At 51.7% G+C, this 17,535-nt stretch overlaps 1 protein-coding gene and 1 long non-coding RNA gene across 2 annotated transcripts; both read left to right on the top strand.

The window, feature by feature from the left end:
* Positions 1-1,052: 1,052 nt before the first annotated feature.
* Positions 1,053-7,152, top strand: LOC128814115 (uncharacterized). The gene is made up of 6 exons (XM_053989694.1): positions 1,053-1,338; positions 3,305-3,376; positions 5,426-5,497; positions 5,584-5,682; positions 6,261-6,426; positions 6,957-7,152. The coding sequence occupies exons 1-6, from the start codon at positions 1,242-1,244 to the stop codon at positions 7,150-7,152; spliced, it is 702 nt and encodes a 233-aa protein (XP_053845669.1). The 5' UTR covers positions 1,053-1,241.
* Positions 1,722-2,818, top strand: LOC128813782 (uncharacterized). Its single transcript, XR_008439173.1, has 3 exons — positions 1,722-1,768; positions 1,856-1,927; positions 2,564-2,818. It is a non-coding gene; the product is annotated as an uncharacterized LOC128813782 (long non-coding RNA).
* Positions 7,153-17,535: the final 10,383 nt, after the last annotated feature.

Here is a 17,535-nt window from a genome sequence, read left to right as displayed (position 1 = left end):
ACCGGAGAGATTTTCTGAATCTGTCATCTCTTCAGAGCAACAAATGGGTTTTGTCATCTGGTATTGTCCATTTTTTGGGCTGGGCAGTGCTTTGCCTGTTAAATAAACAGGCTTTTTAAACTTCTCTCTGAGGAAATTTTTCCCGAACTGACTGGGGGCAGGGGCCGTGTGGGTTTGATTTCTGGGGGGGGGCCCTTTTGGGCGTTTTCTCCCAAATTTGCCCTAAACCAGGACACAGGGACAATCTCTTTGTGGGCTATAGACTTTATGACAGTCTGTCCCCTGGGGCTGGGGGAGCTGTCCCAGGGCAGCGAGGGCCAGGGCTGCCAGGGGCTGCTCAGAGAAGGGTTTGGCCCGTGTCCCTCAAAGCAGCGACTGCCCAAGCAGCTGCGCTGGCCCCGGGCTCTCCTCCCGGCCTGCTGGGCTTTGTTGGGTGGCACAGCCTGTGCCAAGGGGCGGCAAGGTGCCTGCAGGCCCCAGCTCTGGGGGAAACAGAGAACGTCCTGGCTGTATGCACCCTGCTGCCAGCTCAGCAGTGCAGCACAGCGCGGGCTCACGCTCCCCGTTGCTCCCACAGACGTTATCACTGAAACAGGAATATTTGCCCCAGATCCAGTGCGCCTCCCAAGACTTGTCTGCCCCGAGGATGTGCGCAGGTCCTGCATGATAGGCAGAGGGCTGAGGGCACATTTCCTCCAGTGGGATCATCTGGGCCTGGAGCTCCTCCAGTGGCATGCCCAGGAAAAGAGGGAAGCCATCAAGAACATCTCCAGGGACACAGCCTGACCATCAATGCCAGCAGCAGGTTTTGCTGAGCAATGGCCCTTGGATCAAGCAAAACATTTCCAATCAGGGCAGTCCATTTGTACAGATGGGTGTACACTCTGGGGGCACAGCCAAGGCAATGAGGTCACAGCAGGCTCTGGGGTCAGAGCAGGCTCTGGGGTCAGAGCAGGCTGAGGTCACAGCAGGCTCTGGGGTCCGAGCAGGCTGAGGTCACATCAGGCTCTGGGGTCAGAGCAGGCTCTGGGGTCAGAGCAGGCTGAGGTCACAGCAGGCTCTGAGGTCACAGAGGTGCCAGAGCCCCGTGGCTGCACAGCACCACAAGGACCGAGCAGTCAGTCCTTGAGCACAACTGTTGCGGCAGCAGCAGCGGTGGCAGCAGTGGTGCTGACATTGGGACAGCGGTGTCAGGACAGCGGTGGCAGCAAGAGCTGGGGACTGGCAGAGGGCAAGGCACCATGGCCCTTGCTCTGCGCCTCTTCCTCCTGCTCCTCCTGGCCGTGGCCCTGCCTGCCAGGGCTGCCCAGGCTGCTCCGCTGCAAGCGCGGGGAGCAGGTGAGCCGGCAGCCTGGCTCCCCTTTCCCGGGAGAGCGCTCCCTGCTTGCCGGGAAGCGCTGGGGGATGGTTTTCCCCTGGGCTTGAGGGAGGGTTTCCTGTGTGGGAGGGAGAGAGCCCCTGTGGGGGCTGGGCTGCTCCAGCCGCCCTCCCAGGGATGTTGCACAGGGCCTACCAAAAATGTGGAGAGTGACCAGGAGCCAGTCCAGAGCTCCCCAGGCCCCTGTGCAGCTTTGGCCATGGCCATTCACATGAGACTCCCACGGCCATACCCGACCCCCTTGCCGTGCCCAGTTCCCAAAGGCACAGGAGGATCCCAGCACAACAGGAAATTGTTCTCATCTGTGCTCCCTTCTAGATGAGCATGCTAGGAAGGCTTATCCAGCAGCTTGGCTCCATGCAGATTTCCAGCCTCTTAAGCCTCCTGCAGGTATGCTGTCAATGTTCCTAAAAGAATAATCATTGGCAACCTGGCAGGAAGCAGGTGACAGAAGCTCCTGTGCCTGTTGAGTTACAGGTGTGTCTGCAGGGAAGACTTTTCAGGCTCCTTTGTGGGTTGCTGCACACAAGCCCAGCTCCCATCGCAGGGGTGAGTAGTGTGTCCCTGCTGAGCCCACAGGCTGAGCCCTGGTTTTGTGGGATCCATTCCGGGGGAAATGCAAATACATCTCTTAAGCTCCTCCAAGAGTGAGGCACAAGCCTACAGGAGACAGTAAGTCCCTGGAGGCATCCAAACACATGGAGAAGACACTGAGTGATGTGGAGAGATGTGGTGGTGGGTGCATTTCCCTCAGCCTTGCCCTGGGACTCAGCAGCCGGGGGCATTCCCTGCACATCTGGACACACCGTGCCCGGCACAGCGGGAAGGGATCCATGGCAGCCTGGCTGCCCCGCTGCTGCTTTCACGGCCTGCAGGGCTGTTTCCCAGCCTGGCCTGGCTGCAGCTTCTCCCCAGCCTCTGCAGGAAGGCATTTGGCAGCCGCTGACAGGGAGCCCAAACTGCACCATGGGCCATGCACACCCTGAGATCCCCTGCAATTTCCTGGTCTCCACCAGATTAAGAGTGGTGGTGGTTTGGAGAAGGGAGGGCCCTGCCCGGGTTCCAAAGCTTGGATGACGTCCTGATCCTTATTAATATCTTTGACAAGCATTGCCTCCTGAAGATGCCATTTTCCTGTTGGGGAACAGGCCCACCTGATCCAGCTGTCCCTTTTCCCTTCTCCAGGGATGGACAGAGAGGCTGTGCTGAAGGCTGAGTTTCCCAGAGGAAGCAGTGGCTCATTGGCAGCCTCTGCTGCAGGAAGGGAGGCGATGCCAGGCACAGTCACTGGAGGTAATTGCTGTGTCTCTGGGCCTGAGCCCTGCTGAGGCTTGAGCTGCCCTCTCTGCTGCTTGGCAGTGGGGGCACAGCCCGGACAAGAGCGGCACAGCCCAGAGGAATTATCCCGAGCAGGCTCAGGGCACTCGGGTACTGAGCAGTCCTGCTGGGGTCCCTCCATGGGAGACACATCCCGAAACCTGGGAGAGACTGCACAGGGAGCCCATGGTGGGGAAAGGGCAGAGGGTGAGAGCAAGGCTCCAGTGTGTCCTGAGAGGGACTGGCTATTTCCCCTTGGGTTGGGGGAGTTTCCCAGCAGAAGGAGGGATGGAGGTTGAGAGCCATAGTTGTAGCACTGCCTGCTGCAATTTTCCCCAAGGATTTAGGGAGGATTGTGGGAGGGAGAGAGCCCCAGGGCCCTGGGCTGCTCCTGCTGCCCTCCCAGGGATGTTGCACAGGGCTTACCAAAAGTGTGGAGAGTGACCAGGAGCCAGCCCAGAGCTCCACAGGCCCCTGTGCAGCTTTGGCCATGGCCATTCACATGAGGCTCCCACAGCCATACCCGACCCCCTTGCAGTGCCCAGTTCCCAAAGGCACAGGGGGATCCCAGCACAACAGGAAATTGTTCTCATCTGTGCTCCCTTCTAGATGAGCATGCTAGGAAGGCTTCTCCAGCAGCTTGGCTCCATGCAGATTTCCAGCCTCTTAAGCCTCCTGCAGGTATGTTGACAATGTTCCTAAAAGAATAATCATTGGCAACCTGGCAGGAAGCAGGTGACAGAAGCTCCTGTGCCTGTTGAGTTACAGGTGTGTCTGCAGGGAAGACTTTTCAGGCTCCTTTCCGGGTTGCTGCACACAAGCCCAGCTCCCATCGCAGGGGTGAGTAGTGTGTCCCTGCTGAGCCCACAGGCTGAGCCCTGCTTTGTGGGATCCATCCCTCTGAAATGCAAATATTTCTCTTAAGGTCCTCCGAGAGGGAAGAACAAACCTACAGGAGACAGTAAGTCCCTGGAGGCATCCAAACACATGGAGAAGACACTGAGTGATGTGGAGAGACGCCGTGGTGGGTGCATTTCCCTCAGCCTTGCCCTGGGACTCAGCAGCCGAGGGCGTTCCCTGCACATCTGGACACACCGTGCCCGGCACAGCGGGAAGGGATCCATGGCAGCCTGGCTGCCCCGCTGCTGCTTTCGTGGCCTGCAGGGCTGTTTCCCAGCCTGGCCTGGCTGCAGCTTCTCCCCAGCCTCTGCAGGAAGGCATTTGGCAGCAGCTGACAGGGAGCCCAAACTGCACCATGGGCCATGCACACCCTGAGATCCCCTGCAATTTCCTGGTCTCTGAGCACATATGGAGGGGTAGCTGTTTGCAGGAGGGAGGGCCCTGGAGCAGCCCCAATAACCTGGTCTTTAGCCTGAATCTCATCCATGACATAGACGAGCATTGACTCCTGAATATGCTGCCTTCCTGTTGGGGAACAGGCCCATCTGATCCAGCTGTCCCTTTTCCCTTCTCCAGAGATGGACAGAGAGGCTGTGCTGAAGGCTGAGTTTCCCGGAGGAAGCAGTGGCTCATTGGCAGCCTCTGCTGCAGGAAGGGAGGTGATGCCCGGCACAGTCACTGGAGGTAATTGCTGTGTCTCTGGGCCTGAGCCCTGCTGAGGCTTGAGCTGCCCTCTCTGCTGCTTGGCAGTGCGGGCACACAGCATTACCTGAGCCCCTTGCAGTGCTCACTTCCCCATAGAAGGGGATCCCAGCACACCATGGAACATTTCCCATCTGTGCTCCTTTCTAGCTTGGCACCATGACCTGCATCATTTGGAAAGACTGGCAAACCATGGTTTAAGGGTCTTGGAGCTTGGTGAAGGTTGGTTATCCGCAACTCTTTCCTAACAGAGTAATCATTGTCCAGAGTAATATTCATGGTTGATTTCCTTTAAGATGCTTTGAAGTTTGATGGATTCTGGAAATCCTGTCCTCCAAATTTCTACTCTTGTGCCCAACAGTGATCCCACAGGATCGCTTTAAGTGGGAGGAAGGAGCATTTAGCTGTCCATCTTCCTCCCGTGTGCAATGCCAGTGTGTCCTTCTGTGTGCTGTGCGCAGCCAGGGAGAAGAGCAGAGAGGGAAGGGGCCGGGCCCAGGGCTGTGCCCCGGGGCTGAGCCTTTCACAGCTCCTTTGCCGGCCCCAGGGAGCCTGAGCTGCTCCTGCTGCTGCTGCTGCTGCCAAGGGCTGGCCCTGGCTGGGGCTGGGTTTCGAGCTGCTGGCAGCTCCAGGGAGTCCTTTCTGCCCCGACTGCCCAGCAAGGGGCTCCTTCCATCCCAGTGTGGGGCTGCCACAGGCACGTGCTCCCCCTGCCCCTGCTCCTGAGTGGGAGGCAGAGCTGAGCGAGTGCCTTGGAGGCCACCAATCACCCAGGGGCACTCTCTGCCACTCTGGCCTGAAGGAGAATCTTCAGCAGAGACACAGGAGCTGTTCTGTGCTGCCTTTCTTTGCAGATAACCCTGTTGGTGAAAGTGATCTGTCTTCCCAACCCACGTTCAGGATTGACCCTCTGGGAGATGCTGAGGGTAGGTCAAGGCCTTTCCCCCTGGGAGAGCTGCCAGCTCAGAGCCCAAAGCTCGGCCAGGGGGGCATCGCTGCAGGTGACAGGACAGAACCATGCACGTGTGTGCCCTCGCCCTGCGCCATCCCCTCAGTGCTCCTGCGGCTCAGTGCTGCCCGTGCAGATCTGCAGAGATGACAGAAGCTCCTGTGGCTGTTGGGTTACAGGTGTGTCTGCAGGGAGGACTTTCCCAGGTCCTCTGGTGGATGTTGCACACAAGCCCGGCTCCCATCGCAGGGGTGAGTAGTGTGTCCCTGCTGAGCCCACAGGCTGAGCCCTGGTTTTGTGGGATCCATTCCTGGGAAATGCAAATATTTCTCTTAAGGTCCCCTGAGAAGGAAGAACAAACCTACAGGAGAGAGGAAGTCCCTGGAGGCATCCAAACATCTGGAACAAATCCTGAGTGATGTGGAGAGACGTGGTGGTGGGTGCATTTCCCTCAGCCTTGCCCTGGGACTCAGCAGCCGGGGGCGTTCCCTGCACATCTGGACACACCGTGCCCGGCACAGCGGGAAGGGATCCATGGCAGCCTGGCTGCCCCGCTGCTGCTTTCACGGCCTGCAGGGCTGTTTCCCAGCCTGGCCTGGCTGCAGCTTCTCCCCAGCCTCTGCAGGAAGGCATTTGGCAGCAGCTGACAGGGAGCCCAAACTGCACCATGGGCCTGAGATCCCCTGCAATTTCCCGGTCTCTGGGCTGATGCAGAGAGGCAGCTGTTTGCAGGAGGGAGGGCCCTGGAGCAGCTCCAAAACCCTATTTCCATGTCTTTATCCACCCTTTGACAAGTATTGCCTGGAGCAGTACAGCACAGCACAGAGGAATTATGGCATGCAGGCTCAGGGGTTTGGGTACTGGGCAGTCCTGTGGCAGCCAAGGGGCGGCAAGGTGCCTGCAGGCCCCAGCTCTGGGGGAAACAGAGACCAAGGACCTCCTGTCCGTCTGCACCGTGCTGCCAGCTCAGCAGTGGAGCACAGCACGGGCTCACACTCCCCATTGCTCCCACAGATGCAGCCGGCACCTCAACACATGCTGACAAGACCTGGAAAAGCATGAGAAGAGTTTTCTGCTGGGGAACACCTTGTTTGGTTAAGTTGATGGCCACTGTGCTTGGTGTAGCACTGTGCCTGATGATTTGCTCTGTTGGAATCTGGTATTGCTGGAAGAGAAAATGGTGAGTGTTTTGCTGATCTCGACCAAAAAACAGCTTCCTTTAATGGCTGCTGATAGTCAGGGAACATTCCCAGTGAGGCTACAGTGGAGTTGTGGCCAGTCTGTGGTTGTCCAAAGAACTCTGCTGAGGGTTCTGCTGCTGCCCAGTGCTTTCATTGGCCTCTTCATTGCCGGGCCTTGTCCTGGGGGGCCCGCTGGGGCTGCAGCCAGTGCTGGCTCCCACTGAGGCTGCCTGGCCAAGAGCAGCCCCAGGGGCACAGTGCAGAGGTGAGGCAAGGTGGGGAGGAGAAAGAGCAGGGACGAGATTGCCCTTGCAAGGCAGTCGCGCTCTGGGGCCCGCTCCTGGCCAGGGAGCCTGCCCAGAGCCGTGCCCTGCTCGCCGGGGCCTTGGGGGGCAGCTGTCCAGCTGGGCCAAGGTGTGCCAGCAGCTCCAGCTGGGCTGGGGAGCCTTGCCAGCTCTGGGCCCTGCTGTGCAGGAGGGTCCCAGTGTGCCACTGGCAGCTGGGGCCTCAGCCACTCCTCTCTCCACAGGTGCTCCTGCCCATCTTCAGAAGACAAGCCTAACAACTCCGGCAAAGTGAACTTGACCCGTGTTTCCAGCTCTTCACTTCTGTCCCCATCTGCCCTGCCGCAGCTGCAGCACCCTCTTGAGCCCTTTCCAAAACTCATCCCTCCAGAAAACCCTCCGCCCCTGAGCCCCCTGGTCCTGTTCCCCAACTATAACTAAAGGTGGTGTCTTCGTTTGTAAAGACAGGAGTCTGTGAAGGAAGGCAAGGGCCTCCTGTGAAATGGAAAAGTAAACCGCCTCCCTCCAAATTACCATAATTTCAAAATAAAAAAGTTCTCAGGCAAAGATATGGGAATGGCAATAACAGTTCTTTACTAGGAAAAAAAAGAAACTAAATTTAAAAAAACAATGTAATTAGTGCAAACAAAACTACTGATAGAGTCAGAAACCTGACACCCTGATGAGTTAGGGTGTTGATGATAGTCCAGTTAAATGGTGGCTGCTCCTCCTGCTCCTGGAGTTGCAGATGAAATGCTGTTGAAGCAATGATCCAGTAGAAGGGTGTAGTTTTCTCTGAAGGTCTGGTGGTAGAGTAGATGGGCCTGGTCTTCCTCTGGGAATCCAGTGAAGAGGCTGAGGCTGCGTTGCTCTCTCTAGAAATGCTTATTTTATGCAGGTAGGGATGCTTGGCTCCTTCCTCTGGGTGGAGCATCTCACAATGGGATGATGTAACTTTATCAGTCATGCAGTGAGCCATTCAATGGCCCATTAACAGAAGATATCTCCCTGGAGGGAGACATTGTTCTTGGAAAAGATAAGAAAACTGCCCAACAGATGACAAATACAATATATGCTTATTTTACAAGCCAGGACAGGTGGGCAGGCCTTGTCTGGGCAGGGCTTGGCCCACGTTTTATGTTCAAATAAAAATATAGAGTTGTCATAGATATGTCCGGGTGGTACCACCAGCAAAGCCCAGCCGGCACCAGCACTGGCTGAGCTCCGTGCCCTGGAGCAGCCGTGGATGCCCACGGTGAGGGCAGGCAGGAGCCAGGCAGGGGCTGCTGTGAGCAGCGGCGGGGCCCCGAGGGGCTGGGGGAGCCCATGCTGAGCATCCCTGGGCTGAGGGCACATTTCCTCCAGTGGGATCATCTGGGCCTGGGCTTCATGAGGCACACAGGGATATTTTGGGCTCTCTGCTGAGGTGTGCAGGGATCCCTCCTGAGGCACACAGGGATGTTTTGGGCTCTCTGCTGAGCTGTGCAGGGATCCCTCATGAGGCACACAGGAGTATTTCTGGCCTCTCCTAAGAGGTAGCGGAATCCCTCATGAGCTGTGCATCAGGCTAAATGTGACGGGGTTTTTTACTCTTCACAGCACAGCAAAGGGACACTTGGCCAAGGTTTTGCAAAGCGGGGAGAAAGCCTCTTGCAAAGCCTTGGGGCCAAAAGGCTGTGGGCACTGCGGCCGGGTGGAGCCCATCCCCTGGGGCCAGGCCGGGTGGAGCGATAACCGGAATAAATAAATAGACTCCGTAACCTAGGGGTAGTTATGAAGTGGGTATGTATGTCAGTGCCCGGCACAAGTGAGATAGCTTTTCAAAACTTGTGTCGGGCGCTGACATACATACCCACTTCATAACTTCCCTAGGTTATGGAGTCTATTTATTTATTCCGCGTATCGCATCCGTTGGCGACCACAAAGGGACTGCTCTGCTCACCCGCGGGTCTGGCTGGGAGCAGACACCCTCAGGCACCGCAGGGCTTTTTCCCAGAGGGACTCTGCGCCTCGGCTGTACACTGCGGGGAGCAGACCACGGCCCGTCAACAAGCGGATGGAAGCGCTATGTATTAATTTCTTTTCTTAAGGTTGGCACTGATAAGTCGCAAAAAGACGTTTTTGCGCGCAGGTTTGCCCAGGGGCTTGCAAGCAGAATGCCACCAGGGGAGAGGCCGGCGGCGGGAGGGCCTCCCCAGCTGATAGCGCGGCTCGGGGAGGGAGAAATTGCGATTTCAGTGTGTGGTGTGTGTCCCGATTGCAGTGTGGTGTGTCCTGACTCCAGTGTGGTGTGTCCCGATTGCGGTGTGGTGTGTGCTGACTCCAGTGTGGTGTGTCCCAAGTTCAGTGTAGTGTGTCTGTTACATCCAGATGTGCGTGCTTGTGTGTGTGTGTGTGTATGCGTGAGTGAAACGGTGAAGCGCAGTGCGGCGTTACTAAGATACAGAGACGCGGCGCGGCGGTGCTGGAGAGCGCATGCGCCGGGCGACTGGCAGCCACACTGCCTGATAGAGCGGGTGGTGCGCATGCATGGCACGGGCTGTCTCTGGTGAGCTGGGACAGCGCAGCCCGGGGCTTAAGTCGGGGCTTGCAAAGGTGCTTTAGGCGCTGCCCAGCTGATAGCGCAGCGGGCGCGTGGGCACAAGCCGCGGTTTGAGGAGCTGCTTTGAACACCACTAGCTGATAGTGCAGCTAGTGGGAGCGTGGTACAAGCTGGGAGTTACAAGCACCGCTTACAAGCATCGCTAGTTGGTAAAAAGCTTGCAAAAGTAGCCAGCGAACCCGGCTGGGCTAAGAGTGAAGTGTTTGTTGTGCGATAGCACTGCCCTTCAGTGTTAAAAGCTGTCACTGGGAGATCCTTTGCATTACAGGGTTTGCTGTTCAGTTCTTGTTACAAGTGAGAGGCGATCTGCCCACAGTGGCTGCAGAACTCCAAGCCCGGGCCGAGAGAGCCTGGCCTCCCAGACAGGCTCTCCACAGGTGGTTTCAGCTTGAACCAAGTCAGTCTCTTCATCCATCAGGGGACTGGGTAATCACAGAGCGGGAGGATGGAGAGACAGAGTATTCTTGGGAGGGATATCCCAAAGTCCAACAAATTGCTATCTAGCCTTTGACTGGGAACAACCGCCAATAGCGCTTAGGAACCCCTTGAGGTGGGGTCTGGAAGGGGTAATCCCCTGTTTCGTGTGTGGATTGACAACCTTTTGCTGGAAGCCAGACTGGCACACAGCTTGGGTTCTCCTCCGATGCTTGAAGTGTCAGAGGGGGTGGTATTGTATTTCATATAGACGGAGATCCACGTGTCGTGCATGTGCCCCTGAATTACCGAGATACTATAACCCAGGGGTCGAACAAGCAAAGTGTGAAATAGTGAATTTAATCTGTGGGAAAAGCCGCCTAGTCCCTGAAACCTGGGATGTGTTTGAAGAAGATTGGGAAAGGATAAAGGAGTGGCACAGCCTTAGCATTAAAAGGAAGAACTAAGGAAATTTTTTCTCCTTTTCTTTCCTCCCCAGTAGTTTGGATTGAACCCTTAGGAGTTTGTAAATTTATGTGGGACTAGGCAAACAACAAATTAACAACAATTGATGGTTAATTAATTAATAAATACCATAATATTTCAGTCTTAGAAGTACTATCGATTATTAATTTGGCTATTAATATTTTAATTCAGTTATTTTAATAACTATAAATTTTATTAATATTTTAATTTAAATAATTATTAAATTTTTTAACAACAAAAAAAAAAGTTTAATCAAATATTGCTTCCATTGATGACCATTATATTGTCTAAAGGAGGAGGCAAGATAGCCTCCTACAGGTACATTGGAATATAATACCTTGTTACAACTAATGTTATTTAAGTGAGACCAGAAGAGACTACCCCAGCAGGCCTTCTAGGTGTAATTCTAAAGCTGGGAGAAATGAAGAAAGAAGTAAAACTCCTAGTTGATACTAGGACAACGTACTCAGTTCTAAATACAGCCTTGATGCCCATAGGAGATGAATACGCAATAGTTATAAGAGCGACTGGCCAAACTGAAAAGGCATTTTTCTTTAGGCCACTAAAATACAAACTGGGAAAGCAGTGGGGGATCCACAATTTCTATATCTGACCAATTCCCCTGCGCCACTTTTAAGCAGAGATTTGCTGGGACAATTAAAGGCAACATCACATTTAAAAATGGAGAAATGACTCTAGAGGTAAATGATCAAAAGCATATAAAAATATTAATAACCACTAGCTGCATCTAAAAGAATGTCAATTTTAATACCCCTATCCTACCAGTTCACAAACCTGACGGGTCATACCGGTTAGCACAGGATCTGCGAGCCGTGAACAAGGTAACTGAGGATCTGTATCCTGTGGTGGCCAATCCCTACACGTTATTAACTTGCTTAACACCCGAACTAACTTGGTTTACCGTTTTAGATTTAAAAGATGCCTTCTTTTGCCTTCCTAGCCACAAAGCCAGGCAAAAAATTTTTGCATTTGAATGGGAAAATCCTAAAAGCGGGCAAAGAACTCAACTGACATGGACCAGACTCCCACAAGGATTCAAAAACTCACCCACTTTGTTTGGAGAACAACTTGCAAAGGAATTAAGAGACCTGGGAAGCCCCTCCAGAGGAAGGGAAGCTGCTACAGTACGTGGATGACATCCTGATAGCCACACGGACAAGGGAAGCATGCATGGCCTGGACGATAAGCCTCTTGAACTTTTTGGGGCTCCAAGGGTACCGAGTATCAAAGAAAAAAGCCCAAGCAGTAAAACAGAAAGTAACTTATCTGGGCTACGAAGTCAGTGCTGGACAACGTACCTTGGGCCAAAGCCGGAAGGAGGCAATATGCCAGACCCCAAAACCTCAGACTGTAAAGGAACTATGAACTTTCCTGAGGATGACAGGGTGGTGCAGGTTATGGATCTATAACTATGGACTGTTTGTTAAGCCCTTCTATGAACTGATTGCAACTGAAAGCAGGAACATCCAATGGACAAAGGAAGCTACGCAGGCTTTCAACCAGCTGAAAAAAGCCCTCATGTCAGCTCCAGCCCTGGGATTGCCGGACGTGAGTAAGCCTTTCCTTTTGTTCTCCCATGAGAAGCAAGGAATCGCCTTGGGAATACTAGCACAAGACCTCGGCCCGTACCGGAGGGCAGTGGCTTACTTCTCTAAGCAATTGGATACAGCAGCTAAAGGGTGGCCTGGGTGCCTCAGAGCTGTTGCAGCAGTCGTACTGAACATCCAAGAGGCACGTAAATTCACCCTGGGCCAGAAAATGACTGTGCTGGTGTCTCACACAGTGTCTGCAGTGCTGGAGGTAAAAAGGCGAGCATTGGCTTTCCCCACAACGGCTCCTGAGATACCAAGCTATCATAGCGGAGCAAGATGATGTAGAGATAGTAGTGGCTAACATTGTCAATCCAGCCTCCTTCCTCAGTAGAAACCAAGGGGAACCAGTGGAACATGACTGCCTAAAGACCATCGAAGCCACCTACTCCAGCTGCCCTGACTTGAAGGACACCCCTCTCGAGAAGGCAAAAGTCTGGTTTACTGATGGAAGCAGTTATATCATCAGTAGAGAACGGCACGCCGGGTACGCAATTACGACGTGCAAGGAGGTAATAGAATCTGGGCCCCTACCAAGGAATACCTCTGCGCAGAAGGCCGAGATAATTGCTCTTACTCGGGCCCTAGAATTGGCAAGAGGGAAAGAAATAAACATATACACAGACTCAAAGTATGCATTTGCAGTAGTGCATGCTCACGGAGCCATTTAGAAAGAGAGAGGATTGCTGAACTCTCAAAGGAAAAATATTAAACATGCATCAGAAATACTGCGACTTCTGGAAGCAGTCCAGCTGCCAGAGAAAGTAGCGATCATGCACATTAAGGCACATCAGAAGATAAACTCAGAATTGGAAGAAGGGAACGAGCTGGCAGATAAGGAAGCAAAAGAAGCAGCAAAAATTGAGGTAATAACTGAGGCGGCCCTGATTCCAGATGGGCAAATTTCCCCTAAAGGTAAGCCAAAATACAACAAATGAGACAAAAAAAAAAAAAAAAAAAAAGAGACTACAACCAAGAGGGATGGGCCACCACAGAAGGAAAATTAGTTATACCCTCCTATTTATTATGGTCCCTAATAAGAGAGGAACACCAGAAAACCCATTGGGGTATTGATGCTCTATATAAATATCTAAGTGAAAGGATCATAGCTAGACATTTACGAGCAACTATCACCCAAGTGACTCGACAATGTGACCTTTGCCTCCAGACCAACCCCAAAAATACTCCCAAACCAAAACTTGGCCAGACTGGGAAGGGTCATGGGCCGGGGCAGCAATAGCGCATCGATTTCACGGAATTGCCAAGAAAAGGGGGGTATAAATTTTTACTGGTACTAACAGATACCTTTTCAGGATGGCCAGAAGCATTCCCCACCAGGACTTCTAAAGCCTGGGAAGTAACTAAGGTATTGGTATAGGAAATCATACCACGCTTTGGAGTCCCGGCCACAATCTCCTCAGATAGAGGACCACATTTTATCGCAAAATTGGTGCAACAAGTTAGCCAATACTTGGGCATAGACTGAGAACTTCACACCCCATATAACCCACCATCAAGTGGTCAAGTAATCATTTGATCAAACGACAAATTATACGATTGGGACAAGAAGCTAATTTATCATGGCCTCAATGCCTCCCATTAGCACTACTGCGGATTCAAACCAAACCCAAGACTAAAGAACCCCTTTGAATTGCTTTATGAGAAACCATATGGGGTGCAGAAGGGAATGTCTACCCAAGACCTGTCACTAACCTCCTATGCGTTAGGTCTCTTACAAAAAGGCCCTAGAACCACAATGAGAGAGACCGCACCAAGTGCCCCTTACTAACTTTGTGTAGTCAGCACCAATCGTATCCCACTAGCTAATAAACACAAGTCATAACTAGTGAAATGCACTGTTTAGAACACTTTATGTCACCCCATTATAGCTTTATTAACTTTAGTTACTATAAGTTTAATGATGTCTATTTTAACACTCATGTAAAAATTAAAGGATGTTAAAATGCATAAGCATTCTAACTTCCCTCTCTAAAACTCCTAGAATCCTGCTAAAAGAAGACTGTCATGATAGTAAGTCAGAATTTAAATCGAGACCCCTGTAGTAAAAGAATTTGTAAGAAAAGGGGGGACTGAAATAGAGGTTTTTGGAGTTTACTTAAGTTAACAAAATGAATTAAGCATTTATATTTTAGCGTGTCGAGTTCTCTATTGAATTTTAACCTTTTTCTTAAGAAACCTCTGCCTGGTACAAAGGGCATAAGAAAATGCAAATTTCTGAAGCTTCTTGCATAAAGAACAATACCAGAAGAGGCAAAGAACCCAGACAAAGAAGCTCCTCTGTCTCCAAGCCTATCAAGACTGACAGATGTACTCAGATAAGCACCAAAGGACCAAAAGTGCACCCGCAAAGAGGAAAAGTTCAGAAGTTCAGCCATGAAGAAGACCACAATCTTCAGCCTCAGGACCACCGAGAGACCCCCGTGCGACCACCACAGCAAACCACGAGTGCCCAGAAGGGCGTGGACTTATTTAGCATGAGAGGCGAGGACAGGTGGGGCCAGGGGTTGAATATGCATGGTAAAGTTGTGCAGTGTATTGCATATGGAACATCATTGGGAATAAAGGTGTGGGTCAGACTGAGGCTTGGGGCACAAGTTTTGGAGAGCTATCTCACTTGTGCCGGGCGCTGACATACATACCCACTTCATAACTACCCCAGGTTGTGGAGTCTATTTATTTATTCCGCGTATCGCTTCAATGGGAGACACATCCCGAAACCTGGGAGTGGCTGCACGGGGTGCCCATGGTGGGGAAAGAGCAGAGGGGGAGAGCAAGGCTCCAGTGTGTCCTGACAAGGCCTGACTCTGTCCCCTGGGGCTGGGGGAGCTGTCCCAGGGCAGCGAGGCCCAGGGCTGCCAGGGGCTGCTCAGAGAAGGGTTTGGCCCGTGTCCCTCAAAGCAGCGACTGCCCAAGCAGCTGCGCTGGCCCCAGGCTCTCCTCCCGGCCTGCTGGGCTTTGTTGGGTGGCACAGCCTGTGCCAAGGGGCGGCAAGGTGCCTGCAGGCCCCAGCTCTGGGGGAAACAGAGAACGTCCTGGCCGTATGCACCCTGCTGCCAGCTCAGCAGTGCAGCACAGCGCGGGCTCACGCTCCCCATTGCTCCCACAGACATTATCACTGAAACAGGAATATTTGCCCCGGATCCAGTGCGCCTCCCAAGAGCTGTCTGCCCCCAGGATGTGCGCAGGTCCTGCATGATAGGCACAGTGGTGACACTGTTCACTGTGCCCCTCGTGCTGACAGGCTGCTATCTTGGCATTCGGAAGCTGTACGAGAGCAGACGGTCATTGTTAATTTTTCTCCACAGTTTTCTTGTAACTCTGCTCATAGCATTGGTAGCCTGACTCGTAGTCATGCTGCACTGGAGTTGTGGCCAGTCTGTGCTTGTCCAAAGAACTTTGCTGAGGGTTCTGCTGCTGCTCAGTGCTTTCATTGGCCTCTTCATTGCTGGGCCTTGTCCTGGGGAGCCCGCTGGGGCTGCAGCCAGTGCTGGCTCCCACTGAGGCTGCCTGGCCAAGAGCAGCCCCAGGGGCACAGGGCAGAGGCAGAGCAAATTCTCAACAGTATTTGGGCAACACAGCTCAGGACAGGACAGTGCTTATTTAGTAGCTCATGTCAAGTTTCATGGTGACAGTGATGCTACCGGACAAGCAATTTGCTGCAGTTCAGTGTTCAAACAAATCCAACCTGATGAAGGTTTGGCTTTGGCCTTGAGGCTTTGCTCTTTGTGTGAGCCCTGTTCTGGATTGATTCCCACTCAGTCTTGGAGCCAGTTTTGGGTGAAGGCTCATCCCAGCCCTGACCCTTGGCAGTTCTGGGCTCAAAGGGACCACCAAGGCTGCACTGCACGTGACTGGGGTTCAGGGCTCCATTATCAAAGGGCTTTGAGAAGTTTAAATTACTGTGTTTTTACTATTTGGTTTTCTTTATGGCATTCATTCACTTTTTTTTACGCTTAGTTTAAAAAAAAAAAACAACTTCTTTTCCAGTGCTTTTCAGTTATTTGATATAGTGAATGATGGCATAATTATCCCATGGCTGAATGAGAAAATTGTAAGTACTACAAAATTAAATAATATTTACACACTCATGAAACTTATGTTGGTTTGATGTGACCAACAGAAGAGTTTTGCTCTGCTTTTAATTCAAACAAGAAGCAGAGCTGGAACCTGTTGAGAAGAGTCTCTTCACTTCATAGCTAAAGCAAACTGCCAGCGTTCCTTTTTCCAGCTCTGGGCAGGAAGATAAAAATCTCTCAGCAGAAAATACTCGAGTGAAGTAACTGATATAAGTTAGGGACTTGTCTGTTTGCTCCCTAAGCCCTGAGTTCCTCAGAGCTGCAGCTCCCTGCTCTCTCTGCAGACAGAGGCTGGCTGTGGATGACAGTCACGTGTCTGGCCTGGTGCACACCAGGTGCACACACGAGCTGAGGGATCATCCCTGCACGCCCCATCCTGGAAGAACCGAGGTCATTGATGAATCTGACACGGTTTTATGGCATGGCAGCAAAAGAAGGCAACAGAAAGGCTACAATTGGTACCATTCCAACCACTTGACATTTTGCTGTGTGTAACGGAGATAGGAACTACAAGTTTCCTATTCATGCACAATTTGCTGTCTGAGAGCACTCTGTTCTCAAAGTCACAGGGGCTTGCAGGTCTCTGTCTGAGATGACTTTAAAAACAAAAACAACCTTTATGTGCAACACCTGTGTATCAAAACTTCACAACACAAATCACGAGCTGATTTCTGCTGTTAAGTGCATGAAAAAAAAACCAAAAAGCAAAAGCAAAACTGTGACCAAATCAAACAGGCAAACACAACAACCACCAAGAAAACAACAAAACCAACACAAACAGCCCCACAAATCCAGGAGAAGATAAAAATCGGGTGAAGGAGGCAGAGATCCAAGAGCAACAAATGGGCAGAGGAACTACAGGAAGGACAGATCATAAGAAAGGAGAGATAAGAAGTGGCTATGGCATCAAACTAGCCAGGGGATTTGAGATAGTGTTCTCACCCTTCTGAAAACAATCTGACATAAAAATGAACAGAAAATAAATGATGATGACTGTGATAATGGGAGTCTGCATGTTTAGCTTTAATATATCCATTGTGTGTGAGTTGTGATTTCCTTGTTAAGTCACATCATCTGGCAAGGGTTTTTTTCTGTGCAAAGAAAAATACTGCAGTGGAAAAGGAGGCCGGCTGGGAAAACATTAAAAGCAAGAGCTAAGAATAAAGTTTTTTTTTTTAATATGTGGTTTGGTTGGTTTGCTGGTTGTTCATGGGTTTTTTGTCTGTCTTTGAAAGCAGCCCCTCGGATGTTAATGCACACAACAAGTCCTTTGTAAAGGGCTGTCTTCGCAAAAAACCTGCCAGTTCTGTGATGCAAGACAGAAACAGCTTCCCTTGGGCTACACCCAGGATGTTATAAATAAATTCACTTTCAAAGGTGGAGTTCTTAATGGTTAATTATCACAGTAAGTTTTTTTGGCTTGTTAATGAATATAATGAGTTGTTATACAATTAATGTGATAAGTTATTACGTTGAATGTACAGTTGTTTAAGTGTATGCATTTGGCTACTAAACAGAGAAAGGGGGGTAGTAATAAGATGCAAGAGTAAGAATCTTCTAGAAAAGTGACATCATAGGGCGAGGACAGCAACTGGAACTACGATTGGGAAACGAG

This window comes from Vidua macroura, chromosome 13 (genome assembly GCF_024509145.1).
Source record: "Vidua macroura isolate BioBank_ID:100142 chromosome 13, ASM2450914v1, whole genome shotgun sequence".
Lineage (NCBI taxonomy): Eukaryota > Metazoa > Chordata > Aves > Passeriformes > Viduidae > Vidua > Vidua macroura.
This window is presented reverse-complemented; position numbering and strand designations above follow the sequence as displayed.

Excerpts from the sequence above, each read along its gene's own strand:
- LOC128814115 (XM_053989694.1), top strand. The coding sequence starts at position 1,242 with ATGGCCCTTGCTCTGCGCCTCTTCCTCCTGCTCCTCCTGGCCGTGGCC. Across the intron at positions 1,339-3,304 it reads GCTGCAAGCGCGGGGAGCAG|ATGAGCATGCTAGGAAGGCT; the intron begins GTGAGCCGGCAG and ends GCTCCCTTCTAG. Across the intron at positions 3,377-5,425 it reads GCCTCTTAAGCCTCCTGCAG|GTGTGTCTGCAGGGAGGACT; the intron begins GTATGTTGACAA and ends GTTGGGTTACAG.